The 26,648-nt window shown below is 40.0% G+C and overlaps 1 protein-coding gene across 9 annotated transcripts in view; it reads left to right on the top strand.

Moving 5' to 3' along the window:
- ARHGAP17 (Rho GTPase activating protein 17) overlaps nt 1–26,648 on the top strand; it is a 47,997-nt gene that overhangs the window by 17,698 nt on the left and 3,651 nt on the right. For 3 of the 9 annotated variants that reach the window (XM_074598552.1, XM_074598553.1, XM_074598554.1), the window contains exons 2-20: nt 5,378–5,417; nt 9,238–9,342; nt 10,166–10,242; nt 11,347–11,458; nt 11,659–11,735; nt 12,436–12,547; nt 13,317–13,385; nt 13,546–13,627; nt 15,734–15,861; nt 16,258–16,369; nt 16,950–17,031; nt 17,484–17,564; nt 18,282–18,395; nt 18,753–18,844; nt 18,974–19,130; nt 20,359–20,601; nt 22,797–22,960; nt 23,383–24,003; nt 25,034–25,057. In XM_074598552.1, the coding sequence (XP_074454653.1) occupies nt 5,378–5,417; nt 9,238–9,342; nt 10,166–10,242; nt 11,347–11,458; nt 11,659–11,735; nt 12,436–12,547; nt 13,317–13,385; nt 13,546–13,627; nt 15,734–15,861; nt 16,258–16,369; nt 16,950–17,031; nt 17,484–17,564; nt 18,282–18,395; nt 18,753–18,844; nt 18,974–19,130; nt 20,359–20,601; nt 22,797–22,960; nt 23,383–24,003; nt 25,034–25,056 (2,491 nt within the window). In that variant the 3' untranslated portion in view covers nt 25,057. The remainder of the gene's footprint in view (nt 1–5,377; nt 5,418–9,237; nt 9,343–10,165; nt 10,243–11,346; nt 11,459–11,658; nt 11,736–12,435; nt 12,548–13,316; nt 13,386–13,545; nt 13,628–15,733; nt 15,862–16,257; nt 16,370–16,949; nt 17,032–17,483; nt 17,565–18,281; nt 18,396–18,752; nt 18,845–18,973; nt 19,131–20,358; nt 20,602–22,796; nt 22,961–23,382; nt 24,004–25,033; nt 25,058–26,648) is intronic. The other 6 variants (XM_074598555.1, XM_074598551.1, XM_074598557.1 and 3 more) reach the window with 3 other exon arrangements.

Genomic DNA, 26,648 nt, shown 5'->3' with positions numbered 1-26,648 from the left:
AAATACAGTCTTTCCACTCACAAACCTCTTGGGTTTTTGCTTGGAGTGAGTTAAGGCAATCACTTCTGGCCATGGCACCATCTCGTGTTTCATGTTAAGTACACTATTTTATGCCTTAAAAAGGAAAAATAGTTTCAAGAGTGAATTTGGCAACAAAAAAATTTGCTGAAAACTACAGTTTCTCAGTGTTACAGTATCAGAAAGTGAAAGCTTAGCTCTGCTCAGGTTTTTTGTCCGTCTTTGGTGAATGTCACGTTCTTCATATGTTGTTCAGCTGAGCTCTACTTGGAGCCCAAGCTGCTCTTTGCTACCTTTTCCTACCCCAGAGCTCTGTCAGCGAGGTTGTTTGTCTGAAGGGTAAATCTGGGGAGCTGATCTGGCTGAAAAGTAACTTTTTCTGCCAGATTATTTTGATCAGCTTGGCTGCCTGAGGGGGCTTACAGGCCAGCTGAACCAAGCGTAGCAGTGCAGCAGAAGGGACGCTGAAAAAGCCAGGAACTGCTTTTGGAGCTCATAGAGCTCTGCACTTCGGATGCTTATGGTGGGCAAAATGTTGTTCTGAGTGTGGGAAACAGTTTGAAAGTACCATTTTTAGGGATTTCAGTAGGTTTTATCCTCTTTATTCATTAAGGAGGTGATTATAGCTGCAACAAATGATCGTTCAGTTCTGGTTTTAGACGCAGTCTTTTAAAATGCACTGCTGAATTCTAATTGAAAAAACTTTGTACCAGCTGATTCACGTAAAGGTTCTGCCATGGCAGGTATCCTGCCCAGTGTAGCAGCAAAACTTCACCTTCAGTTCTCAGAAACCTTCCTTTCCCAGGGAACCAGCTCTGTTCCTGCTTCCAGTGGACTGCTGCCAGTCCAGCAGCTATTTTATATTTAGGCTGTTACAGCCCCTGTGCTGCTGCTGTGCTGTGATGACAAGCCCTGTGCGCAGAGTCTGGCGTCCCCCAGGCTGCTGCTCGTGCCGTGCTCTTTCCCGTCTCACGTAGAAGGTGTCGGGAGGCTCCGGGCTGGGCAGATCCCCGTTTCCCTGCCGTGTGCCATCCGGAAGCACGGGGACGGATCCTGCACAAACAGCTGGGTCACAAACCGGCATGTTTGGGGCCCCCGGCGCACGGGAGGGGCTGGGACGGCAGGGCGTGCTTTCCCCATTAGTAATGGCTTGGAGGGACCTCGTTTTGCAACTGAGACTTAACTGTTTGGACTGTATTGAGTTTAGCTGCTGGGAATGTAAACAGCCATAGCTGCTGTAATCTCAGTTTGGCCTGGGCTGTGTTCGGGATGTGCTGGGGGTGGGGGGGTGGTTACAGCTGAGGGTCCCCAGGCTGGGGGCCAGCTACCAGTGCTGCAGGGCTTGAGAAAACCCTTGGGAACATGCTCTGCAACGAAATCTTCCAGTTCTTAATCCGTTGTTGATTCCAGAAGGTGATATTTCTTCATTGCTTTATGCGTCTGACTTGTTAAGATACAAATAAGACCTAATAAGGAATAGAATCATATCAGGGACCTTTCAGATCATCTAGTCCAACCATCAACCTAACACTGACAAAAACCATCACTAAACTAATTAGCATTGAGAAAGAATTCTGTTATTTTCTATAAACTTGCAAATTCTCGAATTACTCTGCGTAAGGAATCAGTGTCCCACGAAGCTGCAGTTAGATGTAAACTTTAAACTAGTAGTACCTGTTACTTGGAAGACGACAGATACCTTTGATGGTTTGTTGCTCTGTCCCCAGGTGACTGCTCAGTAAGGAGATCTGCTGTGCTGCTATCGCAAGGTTGCATTTTCTGTTTCACGGTTGTGGTCACTGAAAACCAGTGTTATTTAGTGGCTCTTTCTTGGCTTCCTTATTAAAGGTGGAATGTAGGCCTGCAGGAAGGGTGAGGTCTTCCCTCTCTGTGTTTCCGAACCTGACATCATCATCAGTGGCTTTTCTAAATCAGCGCTGGCCTGGGGACGCTGTCCTGCTGCCACCCATGACTGGGGAAAACATCCCTGACTTCAGAGGAGGAGATCCGGATTTTCAAGCTGTGACTTTAAATCCTTGATAAACCAGTTAGGTGTACAAAGATAAAACCATGAAAATTGTTTAGCACTTCACATAATGATATATAGTCTGCTGGTAACCATATTTTAAATGGAAACAAAGAGCTAACATGTTACTGAGCCGTCTTTGCTTTTCACTCAAATGAATATAACTTCCTAGGAAAAAGGAGGGGAAGGAGAAATCAAATTTTTGATAAATCTGAAGTTGTATGGAAGTTCTATACTGTTTGTTGGTTTAAAATTAATGTGGCTAAAGCCATTCAAAAGCATCCAGTAACTATAGTAGTACAATGAAAGGTTCTGTTGAGCACAGATAAGGAATAATATTAGAAGGAACATTGTTTCCTCTAAAGATAATTTCTATAAAATGCATTTCGTGATACCCAATAGCTAAAAGTGAATTTACAGAATCCCGTAGTGCTTTGATTATTGCTGCATGGGCAGGAAAAATTCAGTGAACTCTCAGTCAATCCATATTCTTATGATTATCAGCAGTTCAGTGGTTTTAATGATGTGTACATATCCAGTTATAAGTACTCTAAATATTCTTAGAAGTTGTTTTGAATTACACCACCTGAGGTGGCTGGTTTTTTTCCTAAAACTGCTGGTTAGGTTAAGGTTGTGTGTTCTCCTCTGGGATGTTAGGTCTCTGCTTCCACAGTGTCTGTTTCATATCACACCAGCGTGTAAGTGTGTCAGCATCCAGGGTGAACGAACCACTGACGCCTTCGTCTAATCTAACTTTCTCTTACTGAGCCAAATTAAGGGCTAGAGAGATATACAGGGGAGTCAGTGCAAGCTCCGTTGCGTAATGTGGATACAGAAACCAGCTGCATTTTCTCTTAAACAGATTTCTAGGTAAAAGAAAGAAACTGAGACCTGGATATATGTGAATGCTGTCAGGCCAGCTCCTGGAGCTCTAGCGAACTGCCGTGCCAATCTTTTGTTAAATGCTGATTGCTTTAACTAGAAAATCTTAACATGGTTGGAACTGCGAGTAGCTATTCTTAAATATCAAAATTAAATAATTTCTAATAGGCTGTTTTATTTATAAACAGCTGCATCTGTTGTTGAAAGAAGTCAGTTTTTACAGAAGCCCCCTTGAGCTGTGTTGTTGAGCGAGCTCGTGGCAGGTAATCACGGGCTGGCTCCTTCAGCATCAGCCTGTTGGTCCTGGCGTACAGTGTGCCACCTGGATCAGGACAGGATTTTACCCGAGAGGTATTTGAATTGGTGCCTCTTTATATGCATCGCTTAGGCTGACGTGGTGTTTAAGATGAGGTGTTTACTGAGATATCTAGGTGAGGTACAAAGCTAAGGCACTGCGCTATTCGGTAGCGTTGTGTCGATTCTGTGCCATACACCCTTTCTTAAAGGTGGGTAAAATTGAACTTCATGAAAGGTGCTAGCGAAAGGCATCCATTCACCTGGTGGAAAACAGAACTGAGAAGAAAATGGAGTTTGAAATCAAAGGCCACGTTAGCCATGGTAAATACAGCCCCTTCTTAAAAGGCATGCGCAGTATCAAATTCAATTTTAGAAACAGAGATGGCTGATCTCTTACGCAGTCCGTTAAAGGACAGAAAACTCTGGCTGCTCAAGAATTTTGTGTAAAACCATTCTCATGCACAGCACTATGTTCCTACAGAAATATTTAGTAGCTCTGTATTCATCTATCGCGTCAGTTAGCTGATGTGTGTAGTAGCTGCCACTTAAGATTAGATTAAGATTTTATAGCAGATTAGATTTGTTTAAGTGGAGTGTTCTTAACGCTGTTCTTCCATGTAATTTCTAGTGGGATTTTGCAAGACTAAAAAATAAAAAAAAAATCAAAAAAAATCAAATAATCGCTCTCTAACAGGATATGATCTTGATCAGACACAGTATCTCTACTTGTGTGGAAAAGCTTATCAATCTTGTATATGTTTCCCTAAACAAATAAATGTTACAGTGCTTGCAGTTTATGTTGCTGTCAAAGTATTTAAATGGCTTTTGTCTTAGTCTTGTTGAGGTTTTGAGCATTACTGTATTCTGGTATTTAATTATTAAACACCTTATGGTTCACAAACAGTTCAAGCAGATAATGTGACATGAAATTGAAGTCAAATGCCTTAAAAAAAAAAAAATAAAAGAAAAAAAAGAAAAAACCAGCTTGGAGTGAGTGAATATTTTCTTTCGAGGCATTTTGCATGTTCAGATGATGAAGCCTGATCAATAAAATTAACTTTCTGTGCGTGACTAGTCCTGCATTAGGTTATTAAACACCTTTTAGGACCAGAAGGAAGTCCGTGTAGTAGACGAGGAGCCCTGACAGCGGTGGGGGGAACTCTCTGAACAGGAAAATCAAGTGCTGGAGTACCTCCAAGTCCTCTGTAGTGATAGATGTGTAGTAGCAGCGAACAGCCAAGTAGAAGAGATCACGAGTGAACTAAACTTTATCTTTCTCTATTTTATAGATCTAGCAAAGGTAGGATAAAGCTGTGTTATAGCAAAGGAGTCAACACCAAACAAATCTGTGTCAATATTAAACAATTTGAAGTTTATGTGTAAACTGGGATTGGAAAAAAGTGTGGAATTGTATGTGTAAAGGATTGAGTATGTTTGTGACAACTGCTAATATTTTGTCTGGAAGTATGTGTAAGTATTTGGGTATTTTTCTGTTGAGGGTAGACCTTTACCGGGAATACTATTAATTTCTGATGATCTTTAAGTAATACATCTTTTCTATTCTTTTAACATTATGGAATTCAGCAAAATGAGGTAGTGGGAGATTTGTGGTGAAGGTTGTGTGCGTGTAAGTTTAAGGGTAGGCTTCTGTTTCCGCTGATTGCTGATGGATAAAGCTCTGCAGCGGTGAAATATAAAAAGGTGAAGTTGGCTGTCCTACTTTTCTCATGTTTTTATATCCCTTTACATTCAGGTGCATTTTTAACATTATCTGATTAACAACACGGAATAAAATTCAAGTTACTTAAATACATCTTTGCACTCAAATTAAGTTACTTGGGGTTCCAATTTGTTTTGTGTTAAAAACCATGTGAGGTCTGAAATATCATTAGAGCTTGGTGCCGTGGATTCGTGCTGTGGGCTGGGAATTCTGGGAATGTCAGGCTTTCCCAAGCACCCTGTGCTGGGCAAGCTGTCCGTGGTCACTCCTTGGCCGGGGCCAGGAGCCAGGGCTAACGTACGACATCGTGTTTGCAGTAACGGTCATAACAGGATTATAACTTGAAACTCAGTGGGTTTTGCTGAAAACACTGTAAGAATCTTTGACCCTGAACATGCTAATTAGTCTGACAATGGTCTTTTTTCCTCCCTTAGGGCTGAGAAAACAGAGGTGCTTAGTGAAGACCTGTTGCAGGTATTGTAACACAGTTAATATCTGGGTTTTTTAAATGCTTTTTGTGAAGTTTGGGCCTTCTGAGTTTTGTGGAGTACCTAATGTGGGGAAAAAAAAATACTGCACGTGACAGGGTTGAAAACAAAGATGGCTTTGGCTGACTTCACAGCACGTGAAAAAACTATGATACAACTTGAATGGAAAAACTCAGGTACTTCTGTTTCTGAAGCCGATCATATGGCTTGATAAAGTGAAGGAGGAAGCAATTTTTTTTTTTCTTTTAATTAGATGAACTAGCTTGTTAAGCTTATGAACCATTAGTGCTAATGACTTGCCAGTCTGTCTGGTGGAGGATGATGAGCTGGAAAGAAACTGTGATGAGGCACAGCTGGTTTCTGTCTTAATTTCTGTTTCTCTTGAAGAAGTCAACTTGGGCCTTAAGAGAGGTGGCAAAAAACATGCCAACTGCTTGCTAATAGATAATGTCAATTTTTTCTGAAAGTCTGGAATTACTCCAAATAAGTATACAAATGCTTCTTATTTAGCTTGTGATATTTGGTCTCAAATTTGTCACACTGACAGTTGATTTGTTTGCAGACTTGTCATCTTTTTGAAAGTATACCATCTAATCAAATGTTACTTTCATGGTGGAATTTTAGTTGCAACTGTTAGATTAACAAGGTTGACTAATTATATGGAATAAATTTGACTGCAGGCTTGTTCTACATATTTCTTCCTCTGGTTACTTTGTGAAAGACTTTAAAAAAAAAATAATAAATATGGCAGAACATAAATTGGCAAGGGAAGTGAGGCTAGCTGTTCCACAGGACCTCGAGTGTAATGGCTATTTCAAATTGATTACAAAGCATCTTAGTATGCTTAGGTTCAGGACCTGTATACGAAACGTGGAAGCCAAACAAATGATGCAAGTACTCTTACTTCAGATCTCTCCAGCTGTTCAGATTAAAGTAGAAGATGAGAGAATGTATCAGCCTTAAAACTTGAATTTGGCACAAATACATGAAATCATCTCAAGTAATGGTGAAATGAGCTGACCTGAAACATTTTACCGTGCTTTTCAGGGGACTGCTTTATTTAAAAAATAAATACCTTAACAGTTTGACAATACTGTTTTTAATTCAGAAGAGATGCATACAATTAAATGGCATAAAGGATGTTAAAACACCTTGATAGCCTTGAAGGGCCCATCTGTTTTCTTGGTTAGCTGCAGAATAGTAACAAGAAGTGAAAGCCAAAAGTACTGCCGCTTGTTGCCAAAAAAATTTTGCAAGCAAGGCTTTCCCAGGCACAGAGCAGGCTGGCTACACCCAACTGGAAGAATTTACTCACTTGTTTGTTTGCTCTTGGGGGCTTGTGGAGGGGACGGAGGCTCTTATCTAACTAAAGAGCTTAAAAGCGTGTACTGTTCACTTTATAAACATGTTTCGCAGTGTTCTTTTTTATATTTAGCTCAAGCTTTGACATAGGATTGCCTTAGCTTTTTTTCTGTTTTCTGAAGTGTCGTACTCCATTTCAAGTATCTCTGTTAAATGTGTTCCTGTCTGAAGACAAGGGATATAATTCAGTACTGGAAAGGCTTCTACAATAGACCCACTTTCTGGCATGCCCTTGTAGCATATAATAAAGCAATTGTGTGATGTTTTGTACACTGAAGATGCCCTGTGGGTACAGACAGTGTGGCCTGTAGGTCACATTTTCAGTTCAAAGGTAGCTTAATGAAGATGAATGTCCTTCGTGGTTTTCCCGACATCTTAGAACTAAAAAGCAGATCAGAGAGGAGAGTATATTATCATGAAGTTTTGGGGTTGTGTTCTTCCTATCAGTCTTCTGCCCTTTTAGTTTGGCATTCAGAATGCCTGGAAAGAGGCTGTTGGGAATATATGTGCTCCAAAGTCCTTTGTAAGGAACATAAGCCCCCATGCGTGGCTGACAAGGGCTGTGTTAGTCTGCTGGGATCTGTAAGATGGTTCAGTTACAGGCTGTCACCGTGTTTCAAGTGTGGGAAAAAACCCTGGGCTCGGTATTTTAAGAAATCTTAACTACGTGACCTTGCAAAAATAAATACTTTTGCAAATAGTGGATGGTTTAGAATGTGTTGGTGGTATTTACTCTTGCAGATAGCACAACGGAAATGAATCATCTTACCTGCAGCAGCAGACCACAAACAGTACCTTCTCGTTCATGTATCTTCGTATGGACTTCTTTGAAGCGGACTTGATTTTGAGCTTGTTGATATATGCTCTGTAAATAAAAGGCAAAGCCTTGTGCTTTCAGAGCAGTCTGTCTTGGGCAGCTTCTCTGTACCCTACTGTACTGCAGTAGATTTTACTAAGCTTTTTTGTGCAGCTCAGCTTGGATTTATCTCGTGGCCATCAAGAGCTTTTTTAGTCCTTTTAGTGCCTCCATGTAGCCAGTGAAACTTCAGTCTTCCTTCATTGATTCTCCAACTCACCAGCCCTCCTTATACCTACTTACATCCTTCCCACTGTAACCACTTCAGGGATATACATATCCCATCGTAGTAGTGCCAAATACACTTGTTGGGAGGAAAACATCTCATTCTCACCTGGATGTGTAATATTCTAGATGAAAATTTATAGCATTTCATGTTCATTAGAGCATAGCAGTCTGCCTCCTCTGGAAAAACCAACAGTATATACTCTGCTTTAAAGCAAGGTACTGGATTAACGTTAAATCAAGATGACTGGAGCCAACACAGGGAGTAATAGGGAGTAATAACTTAGCACTAAAATTACTACTCTCTCAGCTGATCTGTATTTATGATTGATAGGAAAGCTGGGGAGAATTATTGCCCTCCTGAAAATGTAATAGCAATGGTTTTAGAGCTGTATCAAAAACTGGAGTCTGTTCATATTATTTCGACAGATGAAATTTACTTTTTTTTTCCTTTGCTTTTTAAATAGAAGCCATTCCAAAGGGCCTCCTTTTATTCTTGGTGAGTCATCAAAATGCAGATAAACCGCATTCTTTTGGTTCTGTGCATAGAGAACTCGGTGCCATAAGCAGTTCTGTCCCAGTGCTCGTCATTTTGTTTGCTTTTGGTGTTCTTTGAAATAAAATAGTCCAAATTCCTTACTTAAAATCCCTTAAAAGAACAGTTTATTAATGCATATCTTGTCGTATTCACAGTCTATATATCAAGCAATGTTTCAAGTACACTGTGGTAAACAGAAAACTCTTGTTTGTGCATTGATGCCTATTTTTTTTTTTATTCCACATCCCTTTTGAATCCCATTAATCTCTCCCTGAAAATATTATTCTGCTTAGCATGTAGGGACTTTGTCCTTGTATTTAACAGCCAGAGAAGGAAACCCAATAGAAAGCTTGCTGGAGGTTTGTCCCAATGTGAAAGGAACGGTCAGGTATGTCTTTACCCTTTTACTTTACAGGGTCACAGTGAAAAAAAATGAGAGTTTTCCCACGGTTTTCTCCCTAAATTAAATATCTGCATGTGTCATTCATCTCGGATGGCAAGTATCAACCTGATTCTCTTTGCTGAGACAAAAAGTAGAGGCAACGCTTTTCTCCCTCTTCCACTCTTCAGTTTTGTGAGCCTTGCGAGCTCTGACTGAACTGCTGTGCCACTGAGAAAAATGTAATTTAAATCTCTTTCCAAGCATTTTTGCTGTCAGGCACTTCTGCTCAGCATCTGAACTTCTTGTAAGCTGTACAACTTGAGAAATATGCAAGCCAGAACTAAGCGTGGTACAGGAGGAAGATCTTCTGCTGAGGCCAGGGAAATAACTTCTGTTTTTTGTTTTGTTTTCTCTTCCTCCTCTCTCCCCGTCCTGCCAACTAGATTGAGAGACGTCTTGACACTGTGAGATCTGTTTGCCACATTGCACAGAAGCGATTAATTGCATGTTTTCAGGGCCAGCATGGTACGGATCCTGATAAGAGACATGTAAGTACAATTGCCCTCTGGCTTGTCTTCTGAGACTAGTCTGAGTACGGGCTGGCCTTCTAAATACTGATCAGCTGCTATGCCTCAGATTATCCAAGAGAAGAAAAATTCTGTAAAATCATCTCATGTATTGACATTATTTGGTAAAATGCTAGCTGTAATTCCCCATACAGATATAGGAACATGACCTTGGAGTACCTTAGCAGTGTCAGGACACTCACTTATTTCTGCGCTGTACTGAGTACTTACAGCTTTCATAAGACCTGACTAAGACAAGAAGATACTCTGCAACTCTGATCAAGCTCCTCATATTTAGAATTACCTTGGTGCACTGGCACCTCCAATTATCTGTAAACATTCTTCTGTATGTGTTTAATTTCTTCCCCTCTTTAGCAAAGCTGTACATAGGTTTTCTTAAAATGTCAGAACCAGAAATAATTAACATTCAAGTTTTCTCCTTTTGTTGAATAATAGAGACCTCCTGAAGACAGGGGCACGCAGAACAAACCTCTGCAGAGAGAAGCGAGTTGCTTAGATTTCGATTTAAAGGTGTTTACTTGTCTTTGACAGTAGTTGAGATACATTATTTGGGCCAGTCATTCCAACTAAGACTGAGAAGGAAGCGCTTTTCAAAGTATCTGAGAACCGGAGTCTTGAGGCTTGAAATTTTTTGTGACTTGGCATTTTCTTAAAGTCAAAGAACAAGCTGCATGTGTATAATAGAAACCATATGGAAGAAGAGAAAAATCTTGGAGAGGATGTACTGGGAAAGCTGGAAAGGGTGAATCGTACTAAGCTAAGCACTGTTCCTTCTGTTCCATAGAAAAAACTTCCTCTAACAGCTCTTGCTCAAAATATGCAAGAAGGATCTGTCCAGCTAAGTGATGAAACTCTGTTGGGGTAAGTATTTGGCTTTATAAGTTGCAGTCTGTCATTTTATTGCCTGCAGGTCTCTAATTGGAGCCTTTGGGTACATAAAGGTTGTTTTCAGTCTAATGAAACTAATATTTCTAGGTTCCTTCTGTAATCCAAAGGGAGAAAAAGTGAGCAAGCATTTCTTCCTGAGTCATGCTAGGGGCAAGTTTTAGGCTTGCTCTGCATTGCATTCCAGAGGATTCTGATTCTCTACTGCCTTAAAAGCTTTTGAAAATGGCTTTTTCTCCTTGTGGATTAGTAAAATTATTATCTTCATTTGAAGTTTAAAATTTAGTCCAAATACTGCATTGTGCAGTTTTGTGTTAATGACTTACAATAATGCCAATTTGCATTAGTGGCTTCTAGTTGAAAATAATGCTGATTTCCTTATCCTGGCAAAGTGCATATTTAAGGTTTACAGGAAAGTGGCTGAAACAAATGAACGTCAATATGCTGAATTCCTAGAGCAAATGTGTTTCCTCATCACTGATGGGAATTCTAATGGAGACAGCGTAGAATGACCTTAAAAACCTTTGCGTGCATTTTTGTGAGCTGTCGCAGGAGATTTAAACGTGGATAAAAATTTTAGAGAATAAGGTTTTTCCTTAAAACAAGCTTAAAACAAAGGTCAAATCGTGGTTTTGGAACCCGAGACTGCTGCATATGTGATTGCTTAGTGTTATGGCGTTAAGACTTTTTCACATTAAAGGGGCTTAGGAGAAAATTAAATACTGCATTGAGCAATTTTCCTGCATCTGGTGAGATGGAAGGATGGGCTTTGAAATAAGTACTAACTTCTCTGCCCGCCGGGCCAGTATAATCACCTAGGTGACTTAAAGCCTCCAAAAATGTTGTAATGGTTAAGGAATTTTAGAAGACAAAGGTTTAATAACACTCCTTGCCTATCCCAAATTTGTCCACGATGGCATAGAGCATCTTGGGTTTATGCCATTAGGTAATGCCTTGCTTTACACAACACAAAGCTTTCCGAAAGGTTAGCAGATGACAAAGGGCCGTCACTGGTTTGTTTGGAATCTTTGTTCTTTAGTCAGTAGTAACTCACATTGCAACTTCCTATAATTCTTAAAGGAAAATGTTAGATACGTGTGGTGATGCAGAGAATAAACTGGCAATGGAGCTCTCTCAGCATGAAGTACAGATCGAAAGAGAAGTTATAGATCCACTGTGTCTGCTAACAGAGGTAAGTCACTTCAGCCTGACTGAAAAATAAACCTGGATTTATGTATAAACTGAGCAAAAAGGGTTTATCGCATTGCTAATAATAAAACTATCTTAAGGGGTCATGCGTCAGTGGTGGAAAGTGGATATGAAATCTACAAAATGTAATTTATTACAATACACAATTTAAAAACAAACGTAAGCCTTGAATTCTTGTTTCAGACGGAGATCCCGAACATTCAGAAGCAGAGGAAACAGCTCGCAAAGCTGGTGTTGGACTGGGATTCTGCAAGAGGAAGGTAAGAAATAATTTTAATTACTAGGTCCTTTTCTGTTTGTGTTAACTTCTTGTTGGTATATTGTGAGATCTGATCTGATGCTGGTACTTGCTTCTGAAATGCTACTGTAGGCATGTTAACACTTTGCCAAAAGAAGACAAACTTACATTTAAGTTATTCAAAAAAGGACTCGTGACTACTAGATCCAAACAGAATCAAGATTTTGGAGCTCTTACATGCCTATATATAATTGGAAAAATGCAGTAAATGCATCTTCTTTCCAGTTCACTTAAGTCGTCAACTTAAATAAGGAATAGGAGTCTAATTCTGTAACCATGCCAAGTGCTCTTACAGCATTATATTGAACCATCTCATTGGTAGGGTCCTAGGTTTTTCAAATTACCCTTAAGTCCCTTTAAACATTCTTAAACTGTGGTAATAACTTACGTAGCATTTTCTGGGATTGGTAGTTCTAACATCCTATAGACCTATGTTGTAGACTGTGGAGAATATGGATTTTTATACTTGTTTAGCTGTTTGTGAATTATGCCAGCATGTTGTAAATGGTGTGTTTCGAACACCTTCCTTTAGTTCTGTTGGAAAACCTCTGAAACTATTGGGTTTGTTTCCTGTCAAAAGAAACCAATTTCAAGGGAGCCATAAATGCAAATTCTTATTTAATATTAGTTTTCACTAAGTGACTGAAGCCTTTCTTCCACAGATATAACCAAGCCCACAAGACTTCAGGAACAAATTTTCAAGTGCATCCTTCAAAAATAGAATCTCTTAAGGAAGAGATGGACGAAGCTGGAAATAAAGTAGAACAATGCAAGGTATGACAAGATGAGTTTCTATCATTTACATTCCTCATTAGCAACAATAGCAATCAGAATATGGCTGCTTCTGTAAGCCTTGCACACGTGGAAGTGGCTGATTACTGCAGTTGCAGGTTATGTGGCTGTTAACAAACCTTATGTTAGCCAATCTCTGTCTGAATTGATTTAATTTAATGGGGAAATTTTTAGTTTCTTAAGATGGGTATTTTACATTATTTTCTGTTCCAGTCTGGGACAGTTCCGAGAAGGAGCTGCTTCTTAGCCTTGACTGAAATGTTCAGGGTGTCCGTGTGCCTCAAGCCACTGAGTAGCTGTGCAGCGTGAGCCGCCTGGATGACATTCAGGCTGCTGACATAAAAGGAACATTCTGACTGTTACAGCTCTGAGCAGTTCACATTCAGTTTCACTTCTCAATTAATCGTCCAATTAATTACGCTGCAGTTGAGCTGAGCACCAAAAACCTTTTAGTAGTACTTGTCTTTGTATGCAAGGATTGGCTCTAAATAACATATTGCCATACAATCCAATTGTTGATTTTAGTGGGCAACTGCTTTGCTATATAAAATAAAGTTAGGCATTTTGAATGACTTTTGCTTGGAAGAATACATGTAGCAGACTAAGTGATTGCTGGCTTCCTGTACTGCCTGAACTGATAGTTCAAACTTACTGCAGGCAAAATAAGCGTAGGTACTTCTGTCTTTGTATATAAGTTGAAATGCTGCTGTAAATTTGATGTACTGTTTTGCATTGTTTTCTTTTTTCAAAGGATCAGCTAGCAGCAGACATGTATAACTTCGTGTCCAAAGAAGGGGAATACGCTAGATGTTTTGTTATGGTGAGTATGTTTTCAGTATGACTTTGGTGGCAGCACATGTGTGCGTAGGCACTCAGTTCTCAAAGATTACATTTTGTGTGCTAAACCTTCTAGTCTTGTATTATGTGCTCATCAGAAGCTAATGCTCTCTTTGTTTTTAAAATGTGGCTTCTGTTCTCAGTTATTAGAAGCACAAGCAGATTACCATAGAAAAGCATTAGCAGTCATAGAAAAGGTCCTACCCGAAATTCAAGCCCATCAAGGTAAAGTAACCTGTGCTCTGGCTGATGCTTCTCCTTGCCTGTGCCACCTATGCACAATATTCTCCTCCTTTATCTTGATTCTCTTGCATGCAGACTTATTAAATAAGGCCATTTTGATCTACTTAACAATTTTACATTCCCAAGCATAATTCCATCTCTGTGTTCTTTGGAGTTCTCCAGCCATATTTTAACACACTAATAAAATATTAAGGATTTCTATGGTACCCAAGAGAGTAAAGGAAGGATTTTCCTATTTGCTTGCACTTTTTCCTTGATCTCATGTGACCGTGGCTAATTCATATCTGGCTTTTTAGGCCGATGAAAGTTTTGTTGTGATTTAGGAACTTCTGAGGGTCCTTGCTTCTGGAATGATTACTAGATGGTTATCAGAAAAACTCCCCTTCTTCTAAGGAGCCCAACTTGTTTTCCTTCTTCTATGCAGTCCCTTATCCCAGTGTGCACACTGCGCTGCAGCTGGCTAATGGAGCATTCAGATTATTGTGTTGAATAGCAGCAGTTAAGAAAAGCAAGCAATGCAGCTTCATCTCTTCCCTGTGCTACTAAGCTTTTTGTTGTCAGCAGGAGTTAAGGTGTATTACTAATGGTTTGGTGTGAAGATGCACTGCGTGTTGTTGAAATTGCTCTCCTGTACTGTCTCTTAATCCGCTAATTGTTGTGAAGAAGACGTAGGCTGAACAAAGTCTGAGAAAAATCTAATCTGAGCTGACCCTGACTCAAGTATCTTTCAGTTGTGGACCATGTGCAAGTTGTAACAGGTGAACCATTAAACTAAGTATATCAAGAAATATCAGCATCTTGCTGAAAGGTGATATACAGAGTATCTGTACTCTGTAGATCTGATGGGAGACAAGGTGATGCAAACAAATGATGCTTACACAGCATCAGGGCTGCGTTATGGCTGTGTGGAAGGGTCTCTTTATAGATATGACTGCTTTAAAGTTGTTGTTATTGTTGCTTAGCTGCTTTGTACAGATTTCTGATACGACAAATGCTTCAGAACAGATTAGCCTTCCTAAAAGGTGGGCTAGGAGGCAGGGTGTCTAAGTGGTCCAGTGTCTAAGATCTAGGTGTAGGATATTGGTGTTCCTAGCTGTAGTGTAAATTACTGTGACTTTGAACAATTACTAAGATTTCTTTTCCTAATGTTTGCTGTAACTTGCAGAACTGGGGAAAATGACATGTGCCTCTCGTAGTGTGTTAGTGAATGTGAGGAACCAAAGCCTTATGAGGGATATAGTTGAGGTGGTTTTGTAAACAAAAAGGGTAAATTAAATCCTTTGCAGAAGCACATTTTGTCTTCAGAGGACTCTTTCAAGGTCTTCATCTTTCTTGACCTTTTTTCCCACATAAAAGGAGTAATGCATCTGTACTAACAATAACCTTTTACATCTGCATTTTTTCAATTAAGACAGCAGAAATGGATGAAAAAAAAAATTGTAGGAAAAAAGAAATTCACATTCAAATTGGAGAAACTTGTGCCAATTTTGATTTTCGGAGTTAAGCAACAATTGAGAAATTGAATTGAGAATTTGCGCAAACATTACAGTGGGCTGTTAACACGGTAATCCTAATGTAAGACAATCAGGGCTGTTAACATCCATTTTCAGTTGCTGATTCCTCAAATCAGCAATAAACTTTGTGTTAACAGTTCAGTTTTTATCCCCCTTAAATACAGTTACAACTAAGATCAGCCCAGGTCATGCAGTCTGGACAAAACTTTTCCTCAAAGATTCTTGCAAACCTGAGCCTTTTGGTGTCCTGGAAAATCAGAGCTAATGTCGCTCACAGCCGTTTGGTGGCACTTGTGTTGAGGCCTAGTGGGACACGCACTGCCAGTTATACAAAAGATTTGTATGTGGTATTCCATCCAGAAAGATGCAGAAGTATTTCTTTTTCTTGAACACCAGCAGGCGCATTTTCTCTTCACTCATGATATAAAGGACTTTACCAATCAAGAGCTGTAAAACTCCTACTGTATTCTGAATATTTCTTTGCTGTGCTGGAAGCTTTCTTCTTTTCTTGTCTGGGATGGAATTCAAGTGTTTGTGAGATATTTTGCTCAGTGTTTTGATACTCTCCAACTAGACAAATGGACTGAAAAACCAGCGTTTGGAACTCCATTAGAAGAGCATCTCAAGCGCAGTGGTCGTGAAATTGCAGTCCCTATTGAAGCCTGTGTAATGATGCTTTTGGAAACAGGAATGAGAGAGGAGGTAGGTAATGCCATATCACATGTCGGGAAGGACAGGAAAAAAGAGCTCAGTGAAACTCATGGACTGGTGTCCACTTTTTTTTAACAAGTTGCTCTAGTAATGTTTGTTCGTTAGTGTAGATTATAAATGTCTTGCAACAGAATAACCTTCAGCACTATTTGAAGTATCTTTGAGATGAATGCACTTAGAGTGAAAAATTAAGACTGGGCCAAGGGTGAGAGGGAACTAAGACATTATGAGATGGTAGTGGCACATTAGGAGCCAGCTGGGTCATAACGGTGTGAAGGGAAGACGCCAAACTTGAAACTGTTCTGAGTCTGTCATAAAACTTCTGCTGTTTCATGCTTGTACTAACGTGTTGTTACCAGTCAAACGCATTTTATTTTTATTATGCAGGGCTTATTCAGAATCGCTGCTGGAGCCTCCAAGTTAAAAAAGCTGAAAGCTGCCTTGGACTGTTCAACTTCCCAGCTTGACGAATTTTATTCCGATCCCCATGCTGTTGCAGGTATTGTGAATGTTCTGAATCAAAACCTAGTATAAATTGATACAATGTAAGTTTATGCTTTTCATTTAAGTGTTGACTTGCTGCAGTGTAAGGTGTCAGTCTTTGCAGATAAACTATGAATGAAAATAAATTGAAAGTTGACTTCATTGCACAACTTAAACACAGATAAGTATAGAGTGCGCAAGCTCATCACACCTGATGTATTCATGTCTGCGTGACAGGGCGGTGTTTAAAATCCAGGTGATCATAGTAATCTAAACATCATATTTCTTCTCATGACAAAAGTGTTAACACGATCAAGGGAGATTAGAGCCATATCTAGACCTTTAATAAAGTCTTTGTTCTGAAAAGATGATTCATAGTTTTATAGTACGCGTTTCTGTCAAATTACAGTAATTACTGGAAGACCTTTTGTGTTAAGTGTTGAGCAGATATACTGCGGAAGTGCCAGGTCTCCCCACTGTTTCACTGGAACTTGGGTCCTGTTGCATAGATAAAATTGCAAATCTGAGGACAGAATTTTAAATGAAGACAGAAAGCATGGGCTAAGAAGCTTGCCTGTTTCTGGTCTGCATTGCAGGTGCCTTGAAATCCTACTTGCGAGAGTTGCCAGAACCTTTAATGACCTATGGTCTGTATGAAGAATGGACACAAGCTGCAAAGTAAGCATACTAAAATTAGTTATGTGGGAAAACATTCTACATATTTTATCATATTTGGTTGCTCATGTACGAACTCAAAAGACAAGAACGCACTCACACAGTTTACTTTCTCATTTCTGCTCTAACAGGTAAATATTTTGTGTAGCAAATTATTGTAAATTTTGTGGTTTAGCTTGACACTAATTGCACAGAAATGTTTTGAAATATCTATTTTATGTTTAAACGTTAAGAGCTGCTTCCGACTATTGACTGCATAGTCTTGATGCTTAAGCGGTTTCTTTCATTGCAGGTAGAGCTGATTCAGAGATTTGACTAGCACGTTACTGAATTACTGAATACAAACCTGCATTTATTTGGCATAAATGGGAGGTTATACAGTCATCTTGTTCACTGCAGAAACAACAATTTTCTGATCTGAAAATAGATGCAATGGAAATTTTTTTTCCTTTCAGTATTCAGGACCAGGATAAGAAGCTACAAGAGTTATGGAGAATTTGTAACAGATTACCTAAGCATTATCATGCTAATTTCAGGTATGTATGAACATCTGTTGACTTTCAGCACAGCTGCTTTGATGCTAGAGTACCATGTTTCAAAGCCGATTAACCAAAACTCTAATCCAGGTTTTTTTCTTGGCCACACTCAGCTTTATAAAAGGACATCCTGTTTTATCAAGTAGTTGGTGTGCACTTGTGGTGGTAGACTTTTTCAGTCAAGTTAGCTCGCTATTGACTGTAACGAAATAGTGATGCACAGAACCCTTCTACTTAAGGGTCATGCTGGCGGCAGTAGTACCTGACTTTTCACCAGCTGTGCTCTTCACTGTATTTTCCAGTCTTAGAAATCACCTGGATCTGTCTTACACGTGTTATTTTTCCTTTTGGTTTTGCCTTTTGAGAATGAATCAGAACAAAACCATCTCTAGTAACTCCTGCAAGAGTGGAAGTTCCATTACAGGATATGAAAATAGCTATTGAGTAGGCATACTCAATCTGAACACTTTTTTCTGAAAATGTGGTATTTCTGTAGTTCCGTTTTGCTAAGGTGGGAGATACTTTCCCTTCTACTCAATTCAACTTCTGTGATTCATGAGCAGAAACCTAGTTGCCAGACACCAAGCAAGAAGGCTGTTGGGCTTATTTCTGTTTTGTTGGGACATGTCTTTACAAGTTCTTGAAATTTTACTTAGTTGCTTTCGACAGGAAATGCTCTTAGTTCCTGCTATTTAATTATTTCTTTTCTTTTTGTAGGTATTTAATCAAATTTTTAGCAAAGCTCGCACAGAACAGCGACGTTAACAAAATGACACCCAGCAATGTCGCAATAGTCTTGGGCCCCAACCTGTTATGGGCAAAGAATGAAGGGTAAGATACAAAACAGAACTTCCATGGAACTGTCGAATTTCTCATCGGGTTGCTGTAAATCATGTAGACTGCTCACAGCAGCAAAGTATTTGCCTGAAAAGTACTTCAAATGTTCTCTCAACCTGTGCCTCCAGATCCTTTTAGGCATGCATCTTTTTAGGAATGTTTTAAAATGTGATAAATGTTACTGAATAGTCTAGACTTCATCAAAGTGTGAAGTTGCTCTTCATGTGGTACTTAAGAGTCTCGATACATCATGCTTAGTGTAATTTACCATTTAGGTAATAGGAATCTTTTTTAATATTTTCTTATGCTGATAGAACTCTGGATAAAATGTTCTCCAAATTTCTTCTGCAGATCCCTTGCTGAAATGGCAGCAGCAACTTCAGTCCATGTGGTAGCAGTTATTGAGCCAATTATTCAGCATGCAGACTGGTTCTTCCCTGGAGGTAAATTCTTGCCATAGTTAAAAGAATTTTGTATTTGTGATAACCCTACACAGGTAAAACCTCCAATAGCTTTTTGCAGCGAGGCACCACTTTGTGTATGTCTTAGGATGTATTCTGTCTGTCTTTCAGATCAAGATTTCAATGTGTCTGGGGCATTTGTTGCAGTTCCTGCTGTTAATTCAAATCACTTGTCACACACTGGCAATGAATATGAATCTGGGACACTGGAACGGAAGAGACCTCTTAGTATGACTGTAATGGATGGGGATTTATTGAAGAAGGAAAGGTATGTTTCATTCTTGGGTTAGGTTTCAGTTATTAGCCCACTCCTGAGAACTGGACTACTGAGGAGTCTGTAATTGGACACACTTGTATTGGTCTCAGGAGGAGAATTTCATGGAAATATTAGAGGTAACAATAGTGATTTATTTCCCCCCCATATTGTTGCAGCCTGAGGAAAATTGAAAGGTAACGTACTGGTATTTGCTTCCAGTTATACTCTGTGCATGATAAAAAAACACAAGCAGATGATTACTGCTTCCATTTCACGTTTTCCTGTTACAGACTGGGGGGGGTCTAAAATCCACTGAAACAGAAGTGTGTGTAGTAGCCTCTCTCAGTATCTAACTTCTGATATTCCATGGCTTCTTTTTCAAAGCCCATAAGCTGAGGTGGTGTTACCTGGTGCCTTCATGATAAGACTTCTGAGTTGATGATGGTACAGTATACCACAGCAAACAGTAGAATGCTAAAAAACCCAAAAATAAAACGTGCTGTTTTCCCATATAACATGTAGCGTAACGCTCATTTATTATCACTCATATCATGAATATTCAAGTGGTGTGCTGTTTTGTTTTTAGCTGTTTATGCAAATGTTAAGTTGTTACCTGAATGTTAACCTTGGCTAGCCACATGCAAATTTGTCAGCAATGGCAAAAGAAGAAAATCAGTTCAAGATTCACTGTCTTTAACACAACAAGAATAATTTTAAATTCTAGAATTAATGTGCTGTATGCATTCTAAAATCTCTTAGAACTTTAGTCCGTTTATCCATAGTTCTCCTTTAAACACAAATCCTACTGTGTATCCAGTGGCCTTTTTTTGTCTGTCTTGAAATCTGTACTGCAACTTAGTGTGTAACAGAAACAAAATTCATGTGGCAAAATATATTCAGTGAGGAGATACTCTGGTATCTAAGGAAATGTATGTATTTACATGTAAAATTACTCAGTGGTTTGACCTCATTGTCATCAATGTCTGTCTTCAAACGTAATGGAGTAGTTTGTTCCACTTACGTTTAGCTTACCTCTCTGTGTGGATAAGCCAAATAGTGTTGCATGTCTTAACATCAGTGGCGTTATATGCAGAAAGTTGAAGCTTTCCTTGTTGCTGCTTTGCATGCTGAGCAACAGGGGTTGCGTTTGTCTTTGTGGGTTATAACATCCAGTTGTCCTGTTGCTTTAGTGACCTGGTGTTGGCTGGTGTGGTGTGTTTACTCTCTCTTCTTTCTGTAGCTTTGGTGTCAAGGTTATGGACTTCCAAGCGAATCCTCGGAGATGTGGCACTATAAATAGAAAGCACACATCCCCAGCTTTCCAGCCACCACTTCCACCCACGGAGGCTGGCGTGCTGGCTCAGGCTGGAGCGGAGCAGCACTCACAAGCTTCTGTGGCTGAAACAAGCCCAGTGGGTGCTGGTTTTGCTCTCTCTGCTGGCACAGCAGAACAGTTGCAAAGTCAAGCAAATGAGGATGTCAGGTAAGAGGCTTGGCTTCTGCTGGCAGTGGCTTAGCAGGCTGCTTCAGCAGCAAACTGATGGTGTCAGCTGTATCTGCTTCACAAGGCACCTCTTCTAAGAGGAATGCATGTTGGTGTGTGTGTGGGGAAAAAAAACAAAAACAAAACCAAAAAACAAAACAAAAAAAAAAAAACCAAAAAAAACCCAAAACAAAACCAAAAAAAAACGCCCACCAAAAAAACCAACCACAAAACAATCTTTTCAGACACAGGCAGAAGCACTACGCCAGAGCTCTGTCATGCGTATTGTTCCAGAATCGATTTTCTCAAATAACACACACTGTTCTGTATGTTCCAGAATCAATCTTTTAAAATAAGAGAATTACTTGGAGGGGGAAATGATGATAAAAAATACTAAAAAAGACTGTACTTTTACCACCCATGTTGACCTTTCCAAGTTATACTCTAGAGGTGTCCACACAATATGACTGTCAGTTTGCTGCTGAAAGAACAAAACCTACCATTGTCAGTACTAGAAACCTGTTGGTCTTGTTTGTTGTTTCTTGTACGCGTTATCTGGATATGTGTCTCTTTTTTTTTTTTGTCTGTAGCAAGTGTTAGTGATGACCAGACTTGCTTGCTAGAAAACTGGAAGTTGATTTATCGTACTGCAATATTAGTTTCTTTAGGGCAAACATACATACAGGCTTTTTTGCTACTTAATTACTATTGAAACTTTGTGTAATCATGTCCCCAGTATTAGTATACATAGACTCCAAGACTGTGGCAGTAGCCGTGACTTTTCTTTTCATGTATGGTGAAAGCAGCACTTTGCTTTCAATATTTTGTGGTCTGAGAGATAGAACAAACCACCTGTAAAGGGCTGTAGTGCTCTCCAGACATCAGCCTCTTGCACAGCATCTTATGGTAAAACACCACTGTGGAGTTCGATGCTGCATTCACTCTTTTGCATATAGCTTTTGTTCTCAGGTAACATTTTTACAAAAACAGCTTCTCACTGGGAAATCCCCCGTAGGCTTAGTTTCCTCCACAGATGTCTTTTGTGGCATAGGCAGCTGAAACAAAACCTTGAGTGTGTAGTGTCCAAAAGCTGCATTTAAAATCTGCACAAACTCTGCATTCAAGTACTTGCAACTTATTAACAGCATCTGGAGAAATTAGGATTGCAATGTGCCAGTAAAAGTGCGTGAAAGGTGTTAGTCCTTTTGCCATGAGTAAGATGCTGCAAGAGCTTATAAAGATAGAGAAATGAGCGAAGACTGCCTGTGTGTAGCAAGAGGAGGGGACGCTACCCAGTACCACCTCAGCTGGTTCGTACTCCGGTGCTGTGTTTCCCCCCACTTCTATTAATTTCATAGCCAGAGGTCAGGAAGAGCTGAGTTGTTCTCATCTGAATTTCAAAGGTTTTGCAGGGGTTGCTCCCTCGAGACAAGTTCTGGTCTCCCAGCAAGGTAAAAGCTTAATACCAGGTAGGGTGGAGAGAAGACTTCAGCCAGCCAATGATGGGAGAAGAACCTCTGCTCTCTCCACACCCAGCTCCTGCAGTGCCTGGGCCCTCCCAAGGGCTTCCAAAGGCTCCAGGGACTTCAGCGGCGAGGACTACTTCTGCCTCGCCTGTATACTATACGTAGTGAGTTGGTTTGTGTCTTTTGGCTGCTCTTCTGTCAGAACTTCACAGATTGCCACCATCGCTTGGTCCTTAGTAGCTAGGTCTACCAGATAACTGCCAGCAAATCAGATATGATGCTGTGACAGAATATTTTGAAAAGCCTAACAGTTACAGGGCTGACAGGTATATCTGAGGAAACTGGAGAACTAATTCTATATGAGCTTTCATGCTGGGAGTCTGATTTTAGAGGATCTGCAGATGCACTGAGGGTGCGTTAGCATGGAGACTACTCCTAAGTATCAGCATTGCATTCAAACAGGTACTGTGACACTGCAGAACTACTCGGATTCCTGATTTAATTTTGGTAATTAATCTTCTGTACAGGCTTGCCTAAAGCCAAATGCCACTTCTTTGAAGAGTTATAGCACTGTTCAGTCTCAGTAAATACCAGCCAGGGCAGAAATTTTTCTGAAGCGTTTGAGGGTCGGAACTATAGCACAGTTCGTAACGTAAACCTGAATGGGTGCAGCAAACCTGGGCAAGGTGTTTTACAGTCATCTTCTAATTTAGGATTTTTAATTTTCAGCACCTCAAAATCTAAGGACAACACGTCTTCAGCTACTCCTCCACCCGTGAGAAACGGCGGGCACGCAGGCACTGTCCAGAACCAGTCAACAAGTAGCACTAATCAGCTTTCTGTTAATCAGCCACAGAACGCAGCAGGTCCCAGTCCCCACTCAATGAGGAGAGGTGTGTTTTTCATTTGGTTTTCAAGACACTAAGTTCCAAATCTTTATGTACTACTTACTAAAATAATTTTATCAGTATCTCTCCCTTTATTACAGACAGTGGTTTAATTCACTTGCTTTAATTCACTTTTTTTTTTCACTTTAGTTTCACTAAGGCCTAGCTATAAATGCATCTTTGACTTTTGTAATCTTTCATGAATGCTGGTAGTAGTGTTACCAGTCCTTTTTAACAAAATCACTCAAAGGCTATTGAGTAGTCAACCTGTGTGTGGACTTCTGTAGCTTCCTGTTGATATTGCTTTTATTTGATAATACAACATTTTCTTCTGATCATTTTCTTGAGTATTCTTTCATGCTACTAATTTATTTCTTTTGGGATTTTGGTTTCACAATACCCAACCATGAAATCTTGTCTCTTAACAGCTGTTAAAAAGCCCGCGCCAGCCCCCCCCAAACCAGCCAACCCACCGCCAGGGCAGCCAGGAAGCCAAAGCTCTGCCCCAGCTGCTCAGCCACCTTCTGTCTCTCCAAAACCACCTTCTAGAAGTTCTTCACCTCCTGCTCAACATGCAAACCAAGGAGCAGCCCAGACCTCCACTTCCCAGGTTTCTGCACCTCGGAGATATTCCAGCAGCCTTTCCCCAATACAAGCTCCCAGCCATCCACCACCACAGCCCCCAACACAGGCTGCTACTCCTCCAGCGCAGCCCAAATCAAACAGTCAGACGTCTCCTCCTGCTGCACCCAGCAGTGAGCATGGACCAGAGCAGCCCTGTTACACTCCTCCGCAGACTCCAACACCTCCTGATACTCCCCCTCTAGGAAAACATAATGCTAGTTCCCCATCGTCACAGCCACAGCCAGCTGCTCAAGAGACCTCTCAGTCTCCCTCTCCACCGCAGAGTGGTACACTGCCGAGGCCACGGCCCGTACCAAAACCCAGAAACAGACCTAGTGTTCCCCCTCCACCTCATCCTCCCTCTCAGCTGGCTGGAGATGGTATTATTGCAAATCCCGCGCAAACAGCCTCCAAAATAGTAACAGGTGAGTGGATTCTTTCATATTCGTTGTCTGCTCAGAGTGTGGAAATGAAGAAAATAATGCCTGTAGCTTTAAATTAATTTTGGGGTGAAAAACTGAAAAGCATAAATAACAGTTAAAATACTAAATTGCTCATTCCCTTAAAATACTAAATTGCTCATTCCCAGTTAAAATGCTCACCCACCTGGTCTGTGCATGAGAATTTGGGGTGCTTCCTTAGTGAAGGTTTTTGTTCCTGAGGTAGAAGGGGCTGGGGGGAAGTGTAGATTAGCTTGCTTTATTTGTTTTTCCTTGTTTGGAAGCAAAACACTATTATAGCAACCATCTCTCTAGGGCTTTCTCCAGGCTCAGCATCATGGCAGTCTCAGTTATGCTTATACATCTGTTGCCAAAAAGCAAATATTTGGAGGAGGGAGAAGGCGTAGCCAAGGATAGTATATTCCAGCACTTACAGAAGATAAGAAAGTGGAAAAAGTGGTCACCGATACATGTTGTAATAGACGAGACACTCGCACAGTAAATGTTTAACCTTAAGAGAATGTAGTCTTCTGAGGTGCTTTTAAGTTGGACATGCAGAAGCTGAAGAATCACAAACACTAAACTGTGTATCTTAGGTTATTTTCTAGATAGATCTTCGTATTTTAACTGGAGCTGCCTTTTTTCTGTTTTGAGACATTCATGAAGTAAAGAGAAACTTTTCCGTCTTCTCACAGGAACTTAATGAAGCTTATAGTTATGAGTTTGATAGGGATAATGTTAATTTAAGTCTTGGAGGGGGGGAGAAAGTAACTGCTGAGGACAGTCAAAACTAGTGGATCTTGAAGTATTCTCCTGCTGAGTCTCTGCTTGTTTTAGCAAATTCTGAAGGAAGAGATAATGAATGTAGGAGACTAATGCTTTTAAATCTACTTATATTTAATAATGGTTAAAACTTTCCAATGACACTGCAGCTTCTCTAGAATAAGACTAATGTATTGGAATGCAAAGTATAAATTCTGTTGCCTAACAGCTTTACCCCATGGTGCCTTCACAGGTGGGGATGGTTACTGCGAATAAGGTTTGTACTTACCAGAAACATGCAATACAAGCTAAAATGCTCCTGCACAGCAATGTTTTATTTGTAGCTTTATTTTGTATATGCGCTTTGGAATATGTGCTCTCTGTCAACTCTGTGTTACCTCATTACTACATATCATTATGTTTGTAAGAGATTGTAAGACCTATGCTGCTTAATTTTTATAGTCCTGCGAATGATAAGTTATTTGTTAAAACAAATTGTAAAAATAACTGTAATGAAGTGAGTAACACTTCACACAAGGTCACCAGAACTACTAGTCCCCAAGTCCCAAGTGTGAAGCAATGGCCCATTTAAAACAGGTTTCTTCTCATCACTGCAGGCAAATATTGAAGCTCATGGGTTTTTCCTACGATATAGTGTTTTATGGTTGCATTTTAATGTAGCTTTCACTTTAGATTTTCGGTTATTTTTAACTACTTGGAATTTTATTTGGTAAAATTCATGTTCGTGTGACTAAACCCCTCTGCAGAAAAGCACCCAGCAGCATTCTGGCACGTTTGCATTTGCATTCTGTCAGCTCCAGCCTCGCTAATAGTACTAGTCTGTTCAGTCACAGCTGCCAAACGACACATTAATAATCTTACTATTCGAGCCATGGGTTAGAGATGCTACCTTTTTAAGGTAACGACTGCATGACAGGCTGAAAAAGTTGAGGCTGCATTCCTGAATTATCTCAAGATTTATTTGACTGCTTACAGGAAAGATACTGAAATTAGTATTGGATTGAGAAATCAAGTTGGAAGTAGTTGGGTTTTTTTTTAAAGGAGAAACCAGCAGTAAATGAGCTGCTCAAGCAATTAAAGTAGCTTTGCTTTTTAAAATAACAGACTTCTCTTGATTGTACTTCTGTTCTTTTTGTCAGTATCTTTAAAATACAAGGGCAATTTATTTCAAAACAATTCAGAAATGAGTCTGGGGTCTGGATCTTTACAGCACTTACAAAGAAGTTAAGAATGGGATCAGTGCTGATGAGTCAAACTTCACAGAAAGACTTAACTTTAATTTCTAAGTTGACCATGATTGTTTTCATTTTGGAATTTGTCCGGTTCTGAGGAGATTGCTCTAATGACAGCAGACAAGCAGGATTTGTTTTACCCCAGTATAGCTGAAGGAATACTTGTCTTCTAAATAATACCCAGCTGGTGTGCATGGGGCTGCTTCGTTAGCGGGGAGTTGAGGTTACACAAATGAAGCATCTGCCATAGGGGAGCGATAGGTACAACTGAGGCTGGATATCGCTGTGAATTACAACTTAGTGCTGACTCCATTTCAGCTAATTCACAGGCATAAGGTACACAGCTGTCCTATAGTCTGGGTGAATCTAAAAAAAAAATAAAAATATTTAAATCAACAACGTTGAAATGAAACACTGTTAAAACTGGAGAGACATAATATTCCTTTCAGGTGCAAACAGTAGGAAATTGGCTGTGTAAGTTGTGCCTGGTAAACAATAGAGTGAAAGGTGCCCCGCAGGAAAGTCAGTGAAAAGAAAGCTGCTGCTGAAGGATTCTGTAGCAAAACTGATAAAGGAACCTCGAAAATCTAGTATGTCTTGCAAAAAACCCACCAC

The sequence above is a fragment of the Larus michahellis genome, chromosome 8 (assembly GCF_964199755.1).
Source record: "Larus michahellis chromosome 8, bLarMic1.1, whole genome shotgun sequence".
NCBI classification, from domain to species: domain Eukaryota; kingdom Metazoa; phylum Chordata; class Aves; order Charadriiformes; family Laridae; genus Larus; species Larus michahellis.
Note: the sequence above shows the minus strand (reverse complement) of the source record. Positions and strands in the feature narration are given on the sequence as shown.